The sequence below is a fragment of the Eleutherodactylus coqui genome, chromosome 1 (assembly GCF_035609145.1).
Source record: "Eleutherodactylus coqui strain aEleCoq1 chromosome 1, aEleCoq1.hap1, whole genome shotgun sequence".
NCBI classification, from domain to species: Eukaryota; Metazoa; Chordata; class Amphibia; order Anura; family Eleutherodactylidae; genus Eleutherodactylus; species Eleutherodactylus coqui.
Genome location: NC_089837.1, coordinates 505,963,256 through 505,984,876, shown reverse-complemented (window position 1 = coordinate 505,984,876; position 21,621 = coordinate 505,963,256). Strand labels below are relative to the sequence as shown.

Genomic DNA, 21,621 nt, shown 5'->3' with positions numbered 1-21,621 from the left:
CTCTAATCTGCAAAAATACTTCTTGGCAGCCCAGTTGTCACAAATTCCCCCATGTCCTCTGGCCTAAGGGTTCCTCTATGGGTAGAAATAGAAACATCTCTTATAGCCCCAATCCACCCAACACCTATTACCACTAACATACCATCTCTTTCTCATCTGGGGGAGGTGCAGATTCAAGTTCCTGCTGATGTCAAATATTCCCCCTTGCTACCCATTATCCTCAATCAAGTGTTTGACTTAAGTTCCCAAGAAAACAGCTTCCTATAGTGGTGAAACAGAGGCCTAACTTTATTCTTCCATTTCATGGCACAGTGCAAACTCCTTACACCACAAGAACTCCTAGATAAATACTGCATCCCAGGACGTCTCTGGATGAAACTATTACAAATATACAGTTTCATTTGAACCCTAAAAAGTAACAACAACCCCGCTGTAAAGCCCACTGGCTTTGAAAGACTTTGTCTATGGTCCCCCCTTCAGTCCAGCGTGATACCCTCCCTGTACACCAATATGAACAAGCCAGCACTGGGAAGTAAGCTTCCATTTATGCTACGCTGGGAAACAGATCTAAACATCTCACTCTCCATACCTTGATGGCATCACTGCTGCACCTTTATATCAAAGAGAAGCCATCAGGTAACTCTTGCTGAAACATCATTAAAAATACTTCACAGGACATATTTGATTCCATCGATAATCCGCAAGTATTCCCCAAGTACTGCACCAAATTGTTTCAGGAGCTATAACTCCCTGGGGATGCCCTCTCACATATGGTGGACATGCCAGGGGGTGAGGTTCCTCTGGAGGCAGATGCCTAACCTTATATCCAGAGTCCTGGGCAAACCATTCCCCCTCTCTCCACCCCTTTGTCTCCTGGCTGACAAACCTATGGGGTTCAATGATCAACAGCATTACCTCTCGCAGTACACCTGTATGGCTGCTGGAATATACATTGCCTCTTAATGGCTTTTACCCACTCTTCTAGTTAACCCAATTGTCGCCAGGGTTTCAAGAATGATGCTATATGGAGAACTGTCGGCCATGAGAGAAGACAAAATGGAGTTGTTCCTAAAAACCTGGCAACCATGGTGTGCTTCTTTGGCTGTACCTGGGCTTCCCAGAGTACTCATTATGAGATAGAAAACAAGCAGAAGGAATGTGTAGAACGGGACATATGCCAAAACCGTAGTCCTAGTCTTAGTCTCACATTCCCCTCAAAAGAAGAGAAAGAAGAATTTTTAAAAATGTAACGGAAATACTTTAGATTTCGTATAAACTGACCTGTGGAAGTTAATTGTTTAATTGTTTTGTTTTCATTGGGATATTTCTTTATTGCACCCCCTGCGAGGGGAATTTTCTAGCTGAACAGCTCGTAATAATTTGCATATTATTTCTCAATAAAACCAGTTGAACCAAAAAGTTTGAAAACGCGTCAAAATAGAGCAGTCAGCACACAAAAATCGCGTTTTAGAAAATGTATTCGAGTGCAGGTCTGAAGGGCCCCATTGAAATCAAGGGGAGTGTTGTATCTCAATTATCGGGGCGTTCAAAACACTGCATTAATAACAGTATAAAGCACGTGTGTGAGAGTAGCCTAAGGCCGGCATGAACGGGGAATCGTACTAGTCTGTCCTCTGCGCACCATATAACAACCGGGTACAGGTACTCACCAGGCCGATACAGCTGAGATCTGGCAAGTCGCGTGGAACACATAGACCGACGCCCAAAAATCTGAAGCAACATCGGCTCCTACAGTCAGAACTTCTCGTACATTGATTTGCGAAGGGCTAAATGTAAAACAGAGAAAATAAATATTCAGTGAATTTGTTTATAAGTTTTCACATTTATTTCACATGAGGAAGTAAAGACGATTCATACTTGTCACCCGGGAATATCCTTAAGATTTCCAGGATTAGGGGAGATCTCTGGGATTCGCAGTTGTCAATTCTACCGCATGCTGCTGAAGTCTCTTGGAAGGATGCCTTTTATAGAAGACTAGTAATTATTAGGACATTATAGCAGCAGTGTTTCTGGTCGCACATCACACACACAGCAGCTTGATTACCACACAAGACAAACACAGCTGGAACAAACACAGCAGGGACATCCCCACAGGTCCTTCAGCCTACCAGATCCCTGTGGTGGAGGTAGGTCAGTGTGTTCTGTCAAGACCGCTGAGTTGTGTCTGACATAATAGTGGCTTAGTTGTATTCTCAGTGTTTTAGGACCTGCCGTAATGGCGCCAGGGAGCGAAGCTATGGCGTAGCCAGGAGCAAGGCTATGATGTCACCAGAGGTGGGGCTATGAAATCGCTAGGGAGCCAAGCACTCACACTCATACAAACAGACAAGTGGTCATTACATTTCATAATAACACAATACAGAAGCTGCTGCTGCCACATATAATAACTGACACAAGTGTCGGCGTCTATAAGAGAACAATAGCTTTTTAATGGCTGAAAACAACATAACTTGTAGCAGAAAGTTATTACAGACAAGTTAAACTTTGCTACATCTGTAGACGCCAACTCTACCAGAAAACCCAGGAGGCTCTTTGGAAAAAAGGAGACCTACCAGACTCCCCGGAGAATTGCCAAGCGTTCTGAAAGGGCTTGGGCTATTAGGCCTCCATCTCACAAGATGTATGATTCCCCTGTAAGGGCTCCCACCCACTGGTGAGATTTTCTTTCTTGCGCTGCGAGAGCACGAGAAAAATCTCGCAGCGCAAGAAAGAGGCCGGTATAGAACCGGCATATTGCAAATGGTTTCAATGGGGCTAGCGACAGCAGCGACAGCTGTGGCAGGAGTTTCCTTCATCCCCGTGGATGAAGCATGTAAAAATGTGACCTTAAAAAGACACCCAAAAAAGCCGTCTTAAAAACACAAGTGAGGAAATTTCAAGCTTTTTTAGTTATGTTTTTAGGGTCAGAAATGCTTCCAAAAAGGGTGTGACGCTGCCTATTCGCTCTTGCAGGTTTTTCTTTTTAGCTTTTAACTCCTTCCTCTCGCAGCTTGCTTTGATCTTATTGACAGCACAGTTTGTTTTTTTTAAATCTGACATTTTTCATTAGGGTAAATGTCAGGAAAGGGTTAAACACTGTAAATGGCTCCTATGAAACGTGTGCATTTCTCTAAAGTTTCATTTTCATACTATTTTAGTGCTGTTTAACAACATCTATTTGGTATATGTGTTTAGATGGTATATACAGTGTGTGATATGTATACATGCGTGTGTGACATATACTGTATTTTCTGGACTAGAAGTGGTGGCGTCTTTTACTCTGAAGTGACCTCACCTAGCGTCTCTGCCTCTCTCTGCTGTGATCCTGCTCGGCTCTCTGACTGCTCCCCATCCTGGTCGGCTGATTCCCCAACACTAACACGAGAGACAGAGCCCCTCAGAGTCCTGACCATGGAGCTCGGCCTCCTATAGCGGAGGCGCCCTGTTTGTTTTCTCTCACACTCTGCAGCTGCTGGTGACGTTAACGGTACAACCTCCATTCTCCATCTGGCGGCATTGAGCAGCCTGCGCTACTTCTGATTGACTGAGCTACGGTGGCTCAGAGTTAATGCAAGTAAGCTGGGTTGTTGTAAAAAGGAGGGCAGAAGTATGCCTATTTTAGAGTAGGAGATGACAGCAATTGTATAGTTAAAGAATTACTGCGCCTGTTTAACACTGTAGTGAAATGTAACCAATTAGTTTGCTTTTAGATGGAAGAATGTCTCTGCGTGGATTCCTTTTGTTTTGGTTCAGTCTTTTAGAAACTATTCCAACTGGACACATATATATGGATGCAATAAAGTGTCTATGCTTTCTGAAGAAACAGCCCGGTGTCATTGGACTCTACAACATTTCTGGGGGATCATCTGGAATTTGGAGGGTCAGAAGAGGGTGATTTCACCTCCTGCTAGCTCTTAGGTTTTAAGACTGATTGACTGAGAGAGAAGATCCACTTGGGTGCCAAAGAGCTATTTGCTTCATAGCGGGAAAACACACTCCCAAAGATTCAGACTGTAACTGCGACGTATAGGAACCGTCAGAGGCATGGAAATCATAGACGAACAGGTGGGAATTCAAATTGTAAGGTAGGGGACCTACTGTTTGGTACGGCAGAAGTAAGAGACCGATCATCTTTTTAAAAACTGACTTCTTTTAGTAACCTTCATTGGCGAAGCCTTGTTCTTTATGGGAATGTTGGTAGGGTTGGAATTAGTAACTTAGAATTAGAGATGAGCGAACACCAAAATGCTCGGGTGTTTGTTATTCGAAACGAACTTCCCGCGATGTTCGAGGGTTCGTTTCGAATAACGAACCCCATTGAAGTCAATGGGCGACCGGAGCATTTTTGTATTTCGCCGATGCTCGCTAAGGTTTTCATGTGTGAAAATCTGGGCAATTCAAGAAAGTGATGGGAACGACACAGCAACGGATAGGGCAGGCGAGGGGCTACATGTTGGGCTGCATCTCAAGTTCACAGGTCCCACTATTAAGCCACAATACCGGCAAGAGTGCCCCCCCCCCCTCCCAACAACTTTTACTTCTGAAAAGCCCTCATTAGCATGGCATACCTTTGCTAAGCACCACACTACCTCCAACAAAGCACAATCACTGCCTGCATGACACTCCACTGACACTTCTCCTGGGTTACATGCTGCCCAACCGCCCCCCCTCCCCCCCACAGCGCACACCAAAGTGTCCCTGCGCAGCCTTCAGCTGCCCTCATGCCACACCACGCTCATGTCTATTTAGAATTGCGTCTGCCATGACGAGGGACCGCAGGCACACACTGCAGAGGTTGGCACGGCTAGGCAGAGACCCTCTTTAAAAGTGGCGGGGCGATAGCCCACAATGCTGTACAGAAGCAATGAGAAATAGAATCCTGTGCCACCGCCATCAGGAGCTGCACACGTGGGCATAGCAATGGGGAACCTATGTGCCACACACTATTCATTCTGTCAAGGTGTCTGCATGCCCCAGTCAGACCGCGGTTTTTAATTCATAGACACAGGCAGGTACAACTCCCTATTGTGAAGTCCCTGTCGACCGACAGCATGGGTGGCTCCCTGGAACCCACCGGCGGTACACAAAAATACCCCATTGCATTGCCCAACACAGCTGAGGTAGTAATGTCGTGCTTAATGCAGGTGAGCTTCGGCCCACACTGCATGCCCCAGTCAGACTGGGGTTCTTTTCGAATGTGTACAGATGTAGTAAAAACTCCGTGTGCACCTACAGCATGGGTGGGTGCCAGGAAGCCACCGGCAGTACATAGAAATATCCCATTGCATTACCCAACACAGCTGAGGTAACGTCAGCTGTAATGCAGGTGGGCTAAAAATTCATTTGATTACACTGTAGGCGAGGGCCCACAAAAATTGCTGTATCAACAGTACTAATGTACATCCCAAAAATTGGCCATGGCCAGCCAAGAGGGCAGGTGAAACCCATTAATCGCTTTGGTTAATGTGGCTTAAGTGGTAACTAGGCCTGGAGGCAGCCCAGTGTAACGAAAAATTGGTTCAAGTTAAAGTTCCAACGCTTTTAAGAGCATTGAAACTTTTAAAAATTGTTCAGAAAAATTATTTGAGTGAGCCTTGTGGCCCTAAGAAAAATTGCCCGTTCAGCGTGATTACGTGAGGTTTCAGGAGGAGGAGCAGGAGGAGGAGGAGGAGGAATATTAGACACAGATTGATGAAGCAGAAATGTCCCCGTTTTGGATGGTGAGAGAGAACGTAGCTTCCATCCGCGGGTGCAGCCTACGTATTGCTTACGTATCCTTGCTGTCCGATGGTGGAGAAGAGAAGTCTGGCGAAATCCAGGCTTTGTTCATCTTGATGAGTGTTAGCCTGTCGGCACTATCGGTTGACAAGCGGCTACGCTTATCTGTGATGATTCCCCCAGCCACACTAAACACCCTCTCCGACAAGACGCTAGCCGCAGGACAAGCAAGCACCTCCAGGGCATACAGCGCTAGTTCAGGCCACGTGTCCAGCTTCGACACCCAGTAGTTGTAGGTGGCAGAGGCGTCAAGGAGGACGGTCGTGCGATCGGCTACGTACTCCCTCACCATCCTTTTACTGTGCTCCCGCCGACTCAGCCTTGACTGGGGAGCGGTGACACAGTCTTGGTGGGGAGCCATAAAGCTGTCCAGGCCCTTAAAGACTGTTGCACTGCCTGGGATGTACATGCTGCTCAATCTCCGCGCCTCCCCTGCTACCTTGCCCTCGGAACTGCGCCTTCTGCCACTAGCGCTGTCGGCTGGGAATTTTACCATCAGCTTGTCCGCAAGGGTGCTGTGGTATAGCAACACTCTCGAAACCCTTTCCTCTTTGGGAATGAGAGTGGGCAGGTTCTCCTTATACCGTGGATCGAGCAGTGTGTACACCCAGTAATCCGTAGTGGCCAGAATGCGTGCAACGCGAGGGTCACGAGAAAGGCATCCTAACATGAAGTCAGCCATGTGTGCCAGGGTACCTGTACGCAACACATGGCTGTCTTCACTAGGAAGATCACTTTCAGGATCCTCCTCCTCCTCCTCCTCCTCCTCCTCCTCAGGCCATACACGCTGAAAGGATGACAGGCAATCAGCCGGTGTACCGTCAGCAGCGGCCCAAGCTGTCTCTTCCCCCTCCTCCTCATCCTCCTCATGCTCCTCCTCCTCCTCCTGTACGCGCTGAGAAATAGACAGGAGGGTGCTCTGACTATCCAGCGACATACTGTCTTCCACCGCCCCCGTTTCCGAGCGCAAAGCAGCTGCCTTTATGCTTTGCAGGGAATTTCTCAAGATGCATAGCAGAGGAATGGTGACGCTAATGATTGCAGCATCGCCGCTCACCACCTGGGTAGACTCCTCAAAATTACCAAGGACATGGCAGATGTCTGCCAACCAGGCCCACTCTTCTGAAAAGAATTGAGGAGGCTGACTCCCACTGCGCCGCCCATGTTGGAGTTGGTATTCGACTATAGCTCTACGCTGTTCATAGAGCCTGGCCAACATGTGGAGCGTAGAGTTCCACCGTGTGGGCACGTCGCACAGCAGTCGGTGCACTGGCAGCTTAAAACGATGTTGCAGGGTGCGCAGGGTGGCAGCGTCCGTGTGGGACTTGCGGAAATGTGCGCAGAGCCGGCGCGCCTTTACGAGCAGGTCTGACAAGCGTGGGTAGCTTTTCAGAAAGCGCTGAACCACCAAATTAAAGACGTGGGCCAGGCATGGCACGTGCGTGAGGCTGCCGAGCTGCAGAGCCGCCACCAGGTTACGGCCGTTGTCACACACGACCATGCCCGGTTGGAGGCTCAGCGGCGCAAGCCAGCGGTCGGTCTGCTGTGTCAGACCCTGCAGCAGTTCGTGGGCCGTGTGCCTCTTATCTCCTAAGCTGAGTAGTTTCAGCACGGCCTGCTGACGCTTGCCCACCGCTGTGCTGCCACACCGCACGACACCGACTGCTGGCGACATGCTGCTGCTAACACATCTTGATTGCGAGATAGAGGTTGCGGAGGAGGAGGAGGAGGAGGAGGAGGGTGCTTTAGTGGAGGAAGCATACACCTCCGCAGATACCACCACCGAGCTGGGGCCGGCAATTCTGGGGGTGGGTAGGACGTGAGCGGTCCCAGGCTCTGACTCTGTCCCAGCCTCCACTAAATTCACCCAATGTGCCGTCAGGGAGATGTAGTGGCCCTGCCCGCCTGTGCTTGTCCACGTGTCCGTTGTTAAGTGGACCGTGGCAGTAACCGCGTTGGTGAGGGCGCGTACAATGTTGCGGGAGACGTGGTCGTGCAGGGCTGGGACGGCACATCAGGAAAAGTAGTGGCGACTGGGAACTGAGTAGCGCGGGGCCGCCGCCTCCATCATACTTTTGAAGGACTCCGTTTCCACAACCCTATACGGTAGCATCTCAAGGCTGATGAATTTTGCTATGCGGACGGTTAACGTTTGAGCGTGCGGGTGCGTGGCGGCGTACTTGCGCTTGCGCTCCAACAGTTGCGCAAGCGACGGCTGGACGGTGCGCTGAACTACACTGGTGGATGGGGCCGAGGACAGCGGAGGTGAGGGTGTGGGTGCAGGCCATGAGGTGGTAGTGCCTGTGTCCTGAGAGGGGGGTTGCATCTCAGTGGCAGGTTGGGGCACAGGGGGAGAGGCAGGGGTGCAAACCGGAGGCGGTGAACGGCCTTCGTCCCACCTTGTGGGGTGCTTGGCCATCATATGTCTGCGCATGCTGGTGGTGGTGAGGCGGTTGGTGTTGGCTCCCCGGCTGAGCTTTGCGCGACAAAGGTTGCACACCACTGTTCGTCGGTCGTCAGGCGTCTCTGTGAAAAACTGCCAGACCTTAGAGCACCTCGGCCTCTGCAGGGTGGCATGGCGCGAGGGGGCGCTTTGGGAAACACTTGGTGGATTATTCGGTCTGGCCCTGCCTCTACCCCTGGCCACCGCACTGCCTCTTGCAACCTGCCCTGCTGCTGCCCGTGCCTCCCCCTCTGAAGACCTGTCATGTGTAGGCGTTGCACACCAGGTGGGGTCAGTCACCTCATCGTCCTGCTGCTCTTCCTCCGAATCCTCTGTGCGCTGCTCCCTCGGACTTACTGCCCTTACTACTACCTCACTGCAAGACAACTGTGTCTCATCGTCATCGTCCTCCTCACACACAGAAAGTTCTTGAGACAGTTGGCGGAAGTCCCCAGCCTCTTCCCCCGGACCCCGGGAACTTTCGAATGGTTGGGCATCAGTGACGATAAACTCCTCTGGTGGGAGAGGAACCACTCCTGCCCAATCTAAGCAGGGGCCCGAGAACAGTTCCTGGGAGTGTTCCCGCTCCTGAGCAGGTGTCATTGTAGTGGAGTGAGGAGGCTGGGAGGAAGGAGGAGCAGCAGACAGAGGATTCGGATTTGCAGCAGTGGACGGCGCAGAACTGCGGGTAGACGATAGGTTGCTCGAAGCACTTTCTGCCATCCAGGACAGGACCTGCTCACACTGCTCATTTTCTAATAACCGTCTCCCGCGTGGACCCATTAATTGGGCGATGAATGTGGGGACGCCAGAAACGTGCCTCTCTCCTAATCGCGCAGCAGTCGGCTGCGACACACCTGGATCAGGAGCTCGGCCTGTGCCCACACCCTGACTTGGCCCTCCGCGTCCTCGGCCGCGTCCACGTCCTCTAGGCCTACCCCTACCCCTCAGCATGCTGTATTACCAGTGATTTGATTTCACAGGCAGGAAATAAATTGGCGCAAGACTGCAGGCCAAATATAATTTTTTCCCTTTTTTGAAAACGAAAGGCCCCACTGCCTCTATTGAATGAATAATCTAAGTTTAATAACTGTGCTGTGTCCCTGCTAATGTGTCACAGAACTTGAGGGTAGCAGAGTTATTAACTCTGGCAGAGCAGGTATTGTTTTCCCAATTAAGGAAAGCAAATGGCGAAGCCAGCAGTAAACCGTAGCTGGGTGCGTCTGATTTTTTAACGTTGTACACGCAGCTCACACGTGTCCACAGCCCTTAGGACGGACAGAGGCAGGACAAATATAATTCGTTTCCCTTTTTTTACACCAAAAGGACCCACTGCGTATATTCAATGAATAATAACTGTGTTGTGGCCCTGCCTACACAATTCTTTCCCTGTAGTATCAATGGAGGGTGCAATGCTCTGCAGAGGCGATTTTGAGAAACAAAAAAATATGCAGCACAGCTAACAGCAGCCTGGACAGTACTGCACACGGATAGAAGTGGCCCTAGAAAGGACCGTTGAGGTTCTTGAAGGCTACACTCACTCCTAACACTCTCCCTGCCTATCCAACACTTCTGTCCCTAATGCCGGGTGCAACGCTCTACAGAGGCGATTTTGAGAAAAGAAAAAAAAAAGTCACTGCTAACAGCAGCCAACACACAGGTATTACTGGCCCTAATAAGGACCTTTGGGGTTCTTGAAGCCTACACTAACTGCTATTTCTCTCCCTACAGCAGCTCCGGTACCAGCAGCACTGTCCCTCATCTAACTCACAAGGCATCTGAGGCGAGCCGCGGGAGGGGCCGACTTTTATATTCGGCGGACACCTGATCACCCCAGCCACTCACAGCAGGGGGGTGGTATAGGGCTTGAACGTCACAGGGGGAAGTTGTAATGCCTTCCCTGTCTTTCAATTGGCCAGAAAAGCGCGCTAACGTCTCAGGGAAGGAAGTGAAAGTAAACGGAACACCGCATGGTGTTCGTTACTAGAGATGAGCGAACACGTTCGGCTCCGCCCCTTTTTCGCCCGAACACCGAACTTTGCGAACACTTCAGTGTTCGGGCGAAAAAGTTCGGGGGCCGCCGTGGCAGCGCGGGGGGGGTGCGGCGGGGAGTGGGGGGGAGAGGGAGAGAGAGAGGGCTCCCCCCTGTTCCCCGCTACTGCCGCCCGCGCCGCCGCGCATCTCCCCGCCCCCCGGCGGCACCCGGACACTTACGCGCGAACACTGCAGTGTTCGGCAAAGCCGGTGTCCGGGTGCGGATGTGTCCGTAACGGACACGTTCGCTCATCCCTATTCGTTACTAATAACGAACATCCCCAACACCCTAATATTCGCACGAATATCAAGCTCGGACGAATACGTTCGCTCATCTCTACTTAGAATAAGTTAAGGATTTGGTGTATTTGGAGCTGTTTCCAATTGTTTTCGCTGTGTCCTTATGGGGTGAGTTTTTGAAAGATAACAAGGTCTGTTTTCACTGCACTAATTAGGACGTGGTTCAGGCCATTACCAATTTGGCGGCATCTTCTTCCCAATGGTGAATTTATTGTGACATGCGGTATTACAGGCACTGTTATTAAACATGTGGGTAGTGGTTGTGCATATACCAGGCGTACAAAATTTAATAGTGAATTCTCTCTCTCGTTTTCAGTGTGAGCAATTCCGAAAGGTGGTCCTGAGCAGAATGTGTCCGGCTTGGCTTTGGAAACTGGTTGGCAAGTAGCGGAGCACCTAATAAGGGGATAATTTTTGAACAGAGTACAAGGAGAGCATACAAAGTTGCGTGGCGGGAGTAGAAACAGCGGGTCGAGATGTTAAGCGACATAAGGACCAATAAGGATAAAGAAGGAGCTGTTTTGCAGTGGTTTGGGATTGTGCATATGTTGGGTGTATCTGTGGCAATGGTAAATCAATTTTTGACCGGCCTGTCTCTTGGTTTTAAACTTACGATGTTTTGGAATGTGATAGGCCTTAGAAGGCTTTCAAAAGAAAAAAAATAAGCCCAGATAAACGTAGGCCTGTGTCGTTTTCAGTTTTTGAAAGAGGTGGTGGTTGCATTGGAAATAATCTGTGCGGGGCGTTTCAAGGGGGCCTTGTTCTATTTGGCTTTTATGCTAGCATTTTTTTGAGCATTAAGGTTGGGCGAATTGGTTTTGCCTAGCAAGAAAAAAGGGAGGAGACTACTAACAGAGGATGTGAGAGTTGGGGAAGAACAGCTTGAGTCTTTTATATGAAGGTCTAAGACAGACCTAAAAGAAAAAGGAAGAAGGGTATTGATTTGATAGGTTCATAGGGTATAGATGAGCCTTGTTGCATGTTGAAAGCACTATGACGAGTTGGCCAGGGTGAGGATGGGGCAGTTTTTTATGACATAGGTCTTTCCTATCCAGGTTTCAGTTTGTGGTGGTTTTTCAAAAGGCCCGATCGCACCTCAGCTGGGACAGTACTAGTTTTGGGCCCCATTCTTTTTGGATTGGGGTGGCGATAGAGGCTGCAAGAGGGGATCTGAGTGTTGATGTAATTAAGAGGAGTGAGAGATGGCAGTCGGGAAGGTTTAAATCTTATATTTAGACCACGGTGGTCATGAAGTGGTCTGGGAATTTAATGAGTAAGGTTCATTTAGGGGCGGAGGAATTTTTTATGTTGCTATGGTTGCCTTTGTTTTCCCTTTCAGATCAGCGACAGGCCCTAGTAGAGATTCTGGGGCATTCATATGTGTATTGGGGTGGGGAGAGAGCAAAAGTATGATCAAAAAGGAGACAGTTGGGTTTTGAAGAAAGATCGGCGGTGTTGTGATGCATAGGAATACGAGGAGTGTTGTGATGGAGGGTTTTGCACGAGTTTCATCATTTTGTGGATTTGGACAGGGCACCAAATAATCTGGTGCTGCATGCAGGCAGGAATGATTTAGGTAAGAGGCCTTTTCGCTAGGTATCTTGAGATATCCGGTATGATATCCTACATTTCCAGGGTCGGTGGTTATTTATTTATTTAATAAAGTGTGAATTAAACTGAATAGGGAAGTTTCCAGTTTTGTGGCAAGAAATGGGGGTATGTGGATTTAGAAAAAGGCCAAGGCAATTTTTGGGAGATTGATGGTGTTCACCTAAATGAGGTGGGCAGCGCAGATCTGAGGTGGTCAGATCGTGTTTGCAGTAGCGGGTCCTTGGATTTAGTCACAAATTATTGGTTGGGGGGGGGGGGCAGGGGCTGGATAGCCACCATCCCCCTTGGTTTATCTCTGGTTAATATTGGGTCTGTAGCCTCCAAGGAAATATTATTAAATGACTGGTAAATAAGGATTTTTTATATATTTCCAATCTGTGTATCTTTTTGGTGTTGGAATGAGAAGGTGACAGATGTCTGGACTCCAAGGACCTCCCCTCATATTGGAGGGGAAGATTAATTCAGGGTTATGATTATTAGTAATGAGTGAATAAATGTTTTTGTCTTGTAATAAAATTGTCTGCTTATCCAGGGAAAGGTGTATTTTTATGAATTCAAGCTACAGCAAGTAAAGGAACCAGTCTGTTATACCCGGGTCATGTCTATGGGCATGGCTAGCAGGATGGTTTATTTTCCTCCTCATACTATGAATGGGGGATTAGTTAGTGAAAGCAACAGTTTTTTTAACTTTCATGTGATTGCCAATATCTATTGGATAATGGCGATCACGTGATCAGAGACCACTCACAGCAGTCCTTGGTCACTGCCCCAGGGCCCAGTAGCCAGGACATTTTAAATTTCACGAGTCCTCGCCAGCTTCTGCGCTTGCATCCGCCATTTTGCAGATGGGTGAATGGGTCGCATCCAAGCTGGGGAGAGGTTTGCTGATAAGGATTAGAGATGAGCAAGCATACTCGCTAAGGCTAACTACTCGAGCGAGTAATGCCTTATTCGAGTATCTGCCCGCTCATCTCTAAAGATTCGCCTGCCGGCGCAAGTGAGAGGTGAGTTGCGGCGGTGACCAGGGGGGGAACAAGGGGGAAGAGAGGGAGAGAGAGAGATCTCCCCTCTGTTCTTCTCTGCTCTCCGTCGCCGCTCCCCGCACCCCGCCGGCAGACGAATCTTTAGAGACGAGCGGGCAGATACTCGAATAAGGCAATACTCGCTCGAGTAGTTAGCCTTATCTTGTATGCTTGCTCATCTCTAATAAGGATCCCATCAGGGGACATCACCAGAGGCCTGAGGTAAGTAATTTCACCTCTCCTCACGGTTTGTATCTGTGTCGGGAGATGAAACTTTAGCTTCTTTTAATTTTACGTGACCGCTGTTATCAATTGGATAGCGGCAATCATGTGACCAAGGGCTTCCTACTGCCTAATGCGGCCCCGCATGAAATCTTCAGGCTTTTGGATACGTTTGGTAACCAGGAGCAGGGAGATTTTAAATTACTCCGGCAATTCACGGCTTTTGCACATGCCAAGTTAAGGTCCGTGGATAAATCTGAGGGTCTTAAGTGGGGAATTTCATCTCCCCTTATGGATATGATCCATAACAGAAGAGGAAACTTAAACTTTTTAAACTTTCTTTTTTTCTGCAGTTACACTTTCTTCTTTACTTTTACATGATGAATAGAGACGAGCGAGTATACTCGCTAAGGCACATTAGAGACAAGCGGGGAGATACTCGGCCAAGGCACTGCTCGCTCGAGTAAAGATTTGGGGGCCGCCGCGTATGACAGGTGAGTTGCGGCGGGGAGCAGGGGGGAGCGGCAGGGGGGAGAGGGAGAGAGAGATCTCCCCTCCGTTCCTCCCCGCTCTCCCTCGCCGCTCCCCGCTGGCCCCCGAATCTTTAGGAACGAACGGGGAGATACTCTGCTAAGGCACTACTCGCTCGAGTAATGTGCCTTAGCGAGTATACTCACTCATCACTAATGATGAATAATGCCGATCATGTGACTGAGAATCGCATACAGTGACGGTATAACGACATGTTGCCTTTAATTGGACATCAAGGCACATGAGAGTAATGCTTATGTCACAATAGACAGCCAATGGGGTGCTCGGAACAAGAACACATGACTCCAGAGGCAAAATACAATTATAAGGAAACAAAGTAACAATGAAAAGTCTAGTCGGCGGTTCAAATATGCATCCAAATGCCTATCTAACAATAAGCTTGCGGAGATGATCTCCACCCCATAATGGGCGGTTAACTCTTTCAATACCACAGACTTGTAGAGAGGAAAAATCTCCTTTATGAACCAAAAAGAAATGTGATGAAACGGCCGATACATTCTTCCTTCCAGTGTGTTCACTATCAGATCTGTGTCTTATCCTAGTTTTTAGTTTTGCACATGTTGCACTTGGCAGGACAGACGTGATGAGATAAACCACAGAAGTCGGATTACAGTTTATATATTGACTTATGCTGAAAGGTTTCATCGTGACACAAAGTGTTTTGTAGTGTGAACAATGGAGCAACAAATCCATCTGTTCTGGCCACATTTCACACAGCCTGAGGGTGGGTTCACACAAGCGTGTTTTGTGCATACTTAGGTGCGTACGTATGTGTGCACCTAGGTACAAGCAAAAACGCGCGTGAACACAGCTGCGTGCTTGTTGTCGTTAATAGGGCCGCGGCTGCTGCCAGCGGTTCTATTGAAAGCAATGCTCTGCCGGCACCCCTGCATTCTTTTTCAGAGAAGGGCTTTACATATAAGCCATTCCCGGAAAAAGAAACATTTTAATGCAAAAATAAATAAAAAAACGTACCTCTCTGCCGCTGCCGTGTCCCCTGCGGGGATGAAGAACACATCAGCCGCATGAGGCAGATGTTTCCTTCACCCCCACTAGTTAAAAGAATTCCCTGCTGCTACATCTACCACATCAGATGCAGCAGAGGAATTCTTCAATTCTCAACCGCAGCTGTCACAGATGACAGCTGCAGTAGAGAATCCTGCTGCCCGCAGCCCCATCAATGGCTTTTCAGGGAAGGGTTTCATAAGCTAGCCAAACCACAATCAGAGGTACCAGCAGGCAGGGATTTTAAATCCCCGGCTGCTGATAGCTCAGCAGCGCTACAGAGCTGGGGACAGCGGCAGAAGTTGCCGCTGAGCCATGGCAGTTGTCAATGGCTTTTCAGGGAAGGACTTCATAAGCTCTTCCTGAAAAGAGTGTTAAAATAGTGGGGGAAAAAATTAATAATACTTACCTGCCGGGGCTTAGCCGCGGCTTGTACAGCTGTCCCCGACTCTGTAGTTCTGAACTTTCAGCAGCCGGGGATTTAAAATCCCCGCCTGCTGGTAGCTCTAATTGTGATTGTGATTGGCTGAAGCGCTCAGCCAATCACAATTAGAGCTACCAGCAGGCAGGGATTTTAAATCCTCGGCTGCTGATAGCTCAAAACAGCAGTGACAGCTGAGAACTATAGAGTCAAGGACAGCGGCAGAAGTTGCCGCTGAGCCCCGATAGCCTTCAATGGATTTTTAGGGAAGGGCTTACGAATACTGTTAAAAAAAAAATAAAAAAATACTCCACTGTCGGGGCTCAGCCACGGCTTCTGTCGCTGTCCCCGACTCTGCACTGCTGTTTTGAGCTATCAGCAGACGGGGATTTAAAATCTCTGCCTGCTGGTAGCTCTGATTGTGACTGGCTGAACTGCTCAGCCAATCACAATCAGATCTACCAGCAGGTGGGGATTTTAAATTCCCAGCTGCTGATAGCTTAGAACTACAGAGCCGGGGACAGCGCCAGAAGTTGCGGCTGAGCCCCGGCAGCTGAAGAGAGGCGAGTATTGATTTTTTTTTTTAATACACTTTTTTAAATCGCTTTTCAAGGAAGGGCTTATGAATCCCTTCCCTGAAAAGCCATTGACGGTGATGCCGGCAGCAGGATTCTCTACCACAGCTGTCATGTGCTGTTGAGAATTGAAGAATTCCTCTGCTACATCTGCCACAGATGTGTTCTTCATGCCCACAGGGGTCACGGCAGCAACAGAGAGGTAAGTTTTGTTTTTGTTGTTTGTTTTTTTTACACAAAAATGTTTCTTTTTCAGGGAAGAGCTTATATGTAAAGCCCTTCCCTGAAAAAGAATGCAAGGAGCCAGCAGACCATTGTTTTTAATGGAGCCGCAGGCAGCAGCAGTGCCTCCATTGAAAACAATGCGTGCATTTCCAATGGTGCACGCATGTCCTATCTTTGCAGGCACACACCTGCAAAGTACGAACGTGTGAACACACCATAGGGAATGCATTGTTGTAAATACAAGCGTGTTTTTGTGCATGCGTATGAACGCACAAAAACACGCTTATGTGAACCCACCCTGAATACTGAAGCCTGGAGGATGGTTCAAACTGATGGTCAATAATCATACTGATTGATAATAAATGTCGCACGCTGTGAACTTTTATAGCTACAAATTTACAGCCGAAATCAAGAATTCTGGCAAAATCCCCGTCAGCATGCAATAAAGGAAGATATTTCTGCATAATCTGACAGATAGAGGGATATTCTACACTATATGGGGGTGAATAGATCATCATGCCCCCCATGGATGTGGTTTAACTCTCAACCAGCCAGTATAATTTTTTTCAGAAGAAATTTTTGGGCCCCAAAACATCCATTGTGGGTAATTGTGATGCTGTAATCTCTCCATAACTTATTGTTCCTCCATCTGGTGGGCCAAATCAGAGGAACAATTTGCTTGTCACGCAGCAATTCTCCCACTGGGACACTAATACACACATGAATAGGATGACATGATATGGCATATAATATAGTGTTACCAGCAGGCGGCTTGCAGTAAGTGGACGTTTCCACCAGAGACCGCATTGCATTGCCTGAAACCATATTAGCAAATGTAATGTCCTGCAGCTACAAGTGGAGGGATCTGCTCCATGCGGAAATGGTAATCTGCTCAGGAAGGTTTATAGCTGGTAAATTAGAGCAGTGAAAAATAGCTTTTTTAGTTTTTGCAAGAAATATCCCCTATTGTTAACAGAGAGAAGCTGCATATAGAAGCCTGAAATATCTACATAAATGCAAATATACAACATAGGAAATACATAATGTGATATAAAGAATACACCTTACCTCTAACTGAGACTGTGCGACCTCAAAGCAGAGCGATAGGCACACAAACAGCAAGATGGACATAATGCTATGCTGTGCCATATCTGTAGTGATGGAAGCTGCAGCAGAAGATTGGAGTGTTTACCCAGCGAGCCAGCAAGCAGACAGGGAGACTGAAGAATGCTGGGTGTAGATGGGACATATATAGTTCCCTCAGTCACACGTCACAAAGATATATGATGAGGAAGAAGGTAAACGCCCCGGAGCTTACTGTCACACGCTGCATCCAGCCTCCTCATCCATTTACTAAAGTCTATAGATTTCTTGGCTATGTACGTACTGGGCAAACAAACACGTGAAGCTTCATGGCCACGTGTACTTATACAGTGTTTCCCTGAAAATAAAATCCTGTCTTATGTTATTTTTGCCCCAAAAGAACCACTAGGTCTTATTTTCAGGGGATGTCTTATCATACTTACCTAGCATGCTTGGTCCAGGTCCCTCCCGCTGCTCTCCGGAGCTCTGATGTGCTGAGCAGCGGCATTGATTGGCCAATTTAAAAATCCCGCCTCCACAGCACGATAGTCGTAATTAGTTCTTCGACCGATGCTTAGCCAATCAAAGCAGCACTGGATAGCGCTGCATTGATTGGTTCTTGAGCGCTGCTCAGCCATTCAGAGCCATCACTTCTTGGAGGTGGGATTTATGAATCCTGTAACCAGGAAGTGATCAGTGGGTGAACAAGGACTGCAGGACACACGGCGGAGCTCCGGACAGCAGCAGGCGGACCTGGACTGTGCCAGCTAGGTAAGTATTCCCTTTTTCTATGTAATGCAGCTAGGGCTTTTATTTCCAGGGTAGGGCTTATATTTCAAGCCTTTCAAAAAACCCAAATAATCAGGGAAAGGCTTATTTTTAACCCTTTCCGATCCAATTTGTATCCTGGGTTTTCTAGAGGGCTTACTCTTTTTTCTGCTGTTATACAATGGCGCTATATGCTGGCTAAAGCCAGTACTGCATGAGGTAACACATTGGATAGACTCTAACAGCAGAGAGGCGGGCAATATACAGTAAGAGAACCCTGATGGAGGTCTTCCAACATCGGAGCTGTATAGCCTTAAATCATAATGTCTTCAGAGGTCAGACAGTGGATTGGAAGGTGTCAAGGGAGATCTTTTTGGAGATCACATGTGCTGTCAGTATAGCAGGAACTGTAAACTTACATAAGAATCCCATATACCTATTACTTACAAGCCTAAATAATCTGGTCAGTTTCTCAGGGAGAGAAGATAAAGTACGGGTAAGATACCCCTCCGCCCTTTGGGCCCTGGACAAAATTTTGTCCCGAAACTGGAGGGTTGCTTTAACCAAATGGCAGTCGGCAGTTCAAAATAATCCATGTCTTCCTAGATAATCTCTCTGAATAATCCTCTCAATTAGGTGCCGATCATTAGCTATTGGGCGGCACTCAAACGAAAATATAATTCCTTCATTCTCATCCCTGTTCCCATTTACATATATTAAGGTGTTACCAGAGGAGCCACCAAATGCTGATGTGAATTCCAGATTAACTCAGCTCAGACACTGGATGTGGGTCTGCTGGGCCACAAAACCAATTTAGCCTAGGATAAAATTGAGGGGGCAGCGCCCGATGTTCTCTGGTTTTCATCCTTTAATGCCACCAATGAAGCTCGAGCATTCACTGCATTAAAGAATCTCCTGCCACCCCTGTGCCAAAATAACGAGATGTTCTCCATTTCAATGGAGCCGGCGCTGCCGGAAAAGTTGTAAAAAGTAAAATAAAGTTTAAAAATACATCTTCCCTCATGGATTAGATCCATGAGGGGAGGTAAAAATACTCACCTCTACCCTCAGTGATGTCCCGCGGCGATATGGTCCTTCCAGGCCCTTACGTCGCCTTCTGCACAGAAGGGCTCGCGCCCCAGGAAATTTTTAAATATCTCTCTACTCCCGGCTAGCATATGCTGCAGGCGGTTCCTGGTCACAATGGGTAACAATGATCATATAAAGTAAAAAAAAAAAAGTATAAAAATCCGTGAGGGGAGATGAAATTACGTACCTAAGGCCCCTGGATTTATTCGCAGACCTTACCCCAGCTTCTGCGCATGTCACCAAAATGGCAGCCGCATACACAAAAGCCACGGATTACCCTGTTTCTGGCTACCAAACGTAGTCGAGAGCCTGAAGATTTGACCTGGGGCCGCAGTACACATTTCATGGTCACGTGATAGTCGCTATCCATTGGCATAAGTAAAGAAAAGTTAAACTTTCACCTCCTGTCATGGATAGTCATATGACAGAGCCGAGGACACAGCAGGTGGAAATCTTGCATAACAGTAAAATCAGGCGGCAGGTCTGAGCAAGCAGCAAAGTAAGGGCTCATGCCCACGGGCGTATGTGTAATGTACTGCGGGTCTCCGCACAGCATTTTGCCCACTTGACAAATATATGCTTTGCCAGCAGAGAACTGGCAGCGACCCCGTACGGCTGCATATGGCATTACACATGCCCACATATCACATGCACAGGTATCACACGGACATGCGCATTGTGATTTTTAAATTTTATTTAATACCTTGCTGTTTCAGACCTGGATATGTATGAGAAGACTGTCCATTTATTGAGTATGGAGAACATATCATACACAGCCTATACAAGTGTATAGGGCTCACACTGCCATTTATTTCTCTTGCGTATCGATACGCAGTGTCCACCGCCGGGGTGCATGGATCAATCTAAGTCCATTCACATTCATTTCCTCCATTCACCAAGTTTCATGCCTGCATCACATGCCTAATATGTGGTGAGAACACGGTCGTGGACATGAGCCCCAAGTGTGGTAAAGAATAAGCCAAAGGCAGGAGTGGAAAAGATGGGAAAGGAGAGTGAAGCAAGTGTCATGTGTGACACAGGTTCAGGATGGCGCGGTAGTGATAGACAATGTTGGCATATGTTTTTATATATATATATATATATGTGTGTGTGTGTAAAGAAGAACGCCCTCACTGACTGACTGACTGGCCACTAATTCTCCAACTTCCCGATGTAATAGAAACATGAAATTTGGCACGAGCATAGATTATGTCATAAATAGGAAAAGCTAATGGGACCCAACTCGATTATTTAATTCTAAGTGCAAAGAATTAATATCCAAATTTTCCTCGGTATCTCTAAAGTAACGACGACTTCATAAGATTTTCCATGTGAACACCAGATAAAAACCAGTACCAAATTAACTCAGGCGAAGCCAGGTATATCAGCTAGTTACATATATACACGAACTTTACCAAACAAACTGGTAATGACTAGGCATGAGCGAGCGTACTCGCTAAGGCACTACTCGATCGAGTAATGTGCCTTAGCCGAGTATCTCCCCGCTCGTCCCGAAAGATTCGAGGGCCGCCGCGTGGGCGGGGAGCTGCGGGGGAGAGCAGGGAGGAACGGAGGCAAGATCTCTCTCTCCCTCTCTCACGCCCGCTCTGCCCCACTCCCCGCCGCAACTCACCTGTCAGCTGTGGCGGCCCCCGAATCTTTCGGGACGAGCGGGGAGATACTCGGCTAAGGCACATTACTCGAGCGAGTAGTGCCTTAGCGAGTACGCTCGCTCATCCCTAGTAATGACCTGTCATTTTTAGGGTGACTACTCACTACAGTTTTTTTTCACTGCAAAATTCGCAACATAAAATTTAAAGATTATCTGCAGTGCATCTGCTTCAGAAATCTGCATTAAATATCTGCTCGGGCTGTATATTCCTCATGGACATGAGGCCTTAAGGCCGAACAAAGGCGAGGAGCACACTAACAGAAAAAAAAAATACCTCGGTCATGAAAGGTTACAGAAGTAAAAGGTCTTGATTCTAACGTTACATTCTGGATGAGGCGCCCTTAAGGTTTCTAATAATATTTTTACTACTGTAGATATTTACTGTGCAAACAGATAGAGGAGAAGATTCAAGTAAATGTGCAAATATCCTGGAACATCAGCGAATGCCGGGCAATCTAAGGTAACCTGAAAAAAAAAAGAAATCACGTTACATACAGACCTAAATCATTCCTTTACCTCCCTGCACACAAGGGGTCTGTCAGTCATCACAGATGGCCACTTACCTCCAGTATAATAAATAGCACCACTCGTGATACAATTAAAGTCACCACTTACCTGCAGTACAATAAAAGGCGCCACATACAGTATATTTAATGTCACCATTTACCTCCAGTATAATAAATAGAGCCACTCACAGTACAATTCATGTCACCGCTTACCTCCAGTATAAATGGCACCACTCACAGTACCATTAATGTCTCCACTTACCTCAAGTATAATAAATTTAGCCACTCACGGTACAATTAATGTCACCACTTACC

At 47.7% G+C, this 21,621-nt stretch overlaps 1 protein-coding gene across 1 annotated transcript in view; it reads right to left on the bottom strand.

The window, feature by feature from the left end:
- LOC136614218 (leucine-rich colipase-like protein 1) overlaps nucleotides 1–17,397 on the bottom strand; it is a 65,862-nt gene extending 48,465 nt beyond the window's left edge. The window contains exons 1-2 of the mRNA XM_066594105.1: nucleotides 17,257–17,397; nucleotides 1,671–1,787 (exon numbers count right to left, since the gene is read on the bottom strand). Of these exons, the coding sequence (XP_066450202.1) occupies nucleotides 1,671–1,787; nucleotides 17,257–17,337 (198 nt within the window). The 5' untranslated portion in view covers nucleotides 17,338–17,397. The remainder of the gene's footprint in view (nucleotides 1–1,670; nucleotides 1,788–17,256) is intronic.
- Between the last annotated feature and the right edge of the window lie 4,224 nt (nucleotides 17,398–21,621).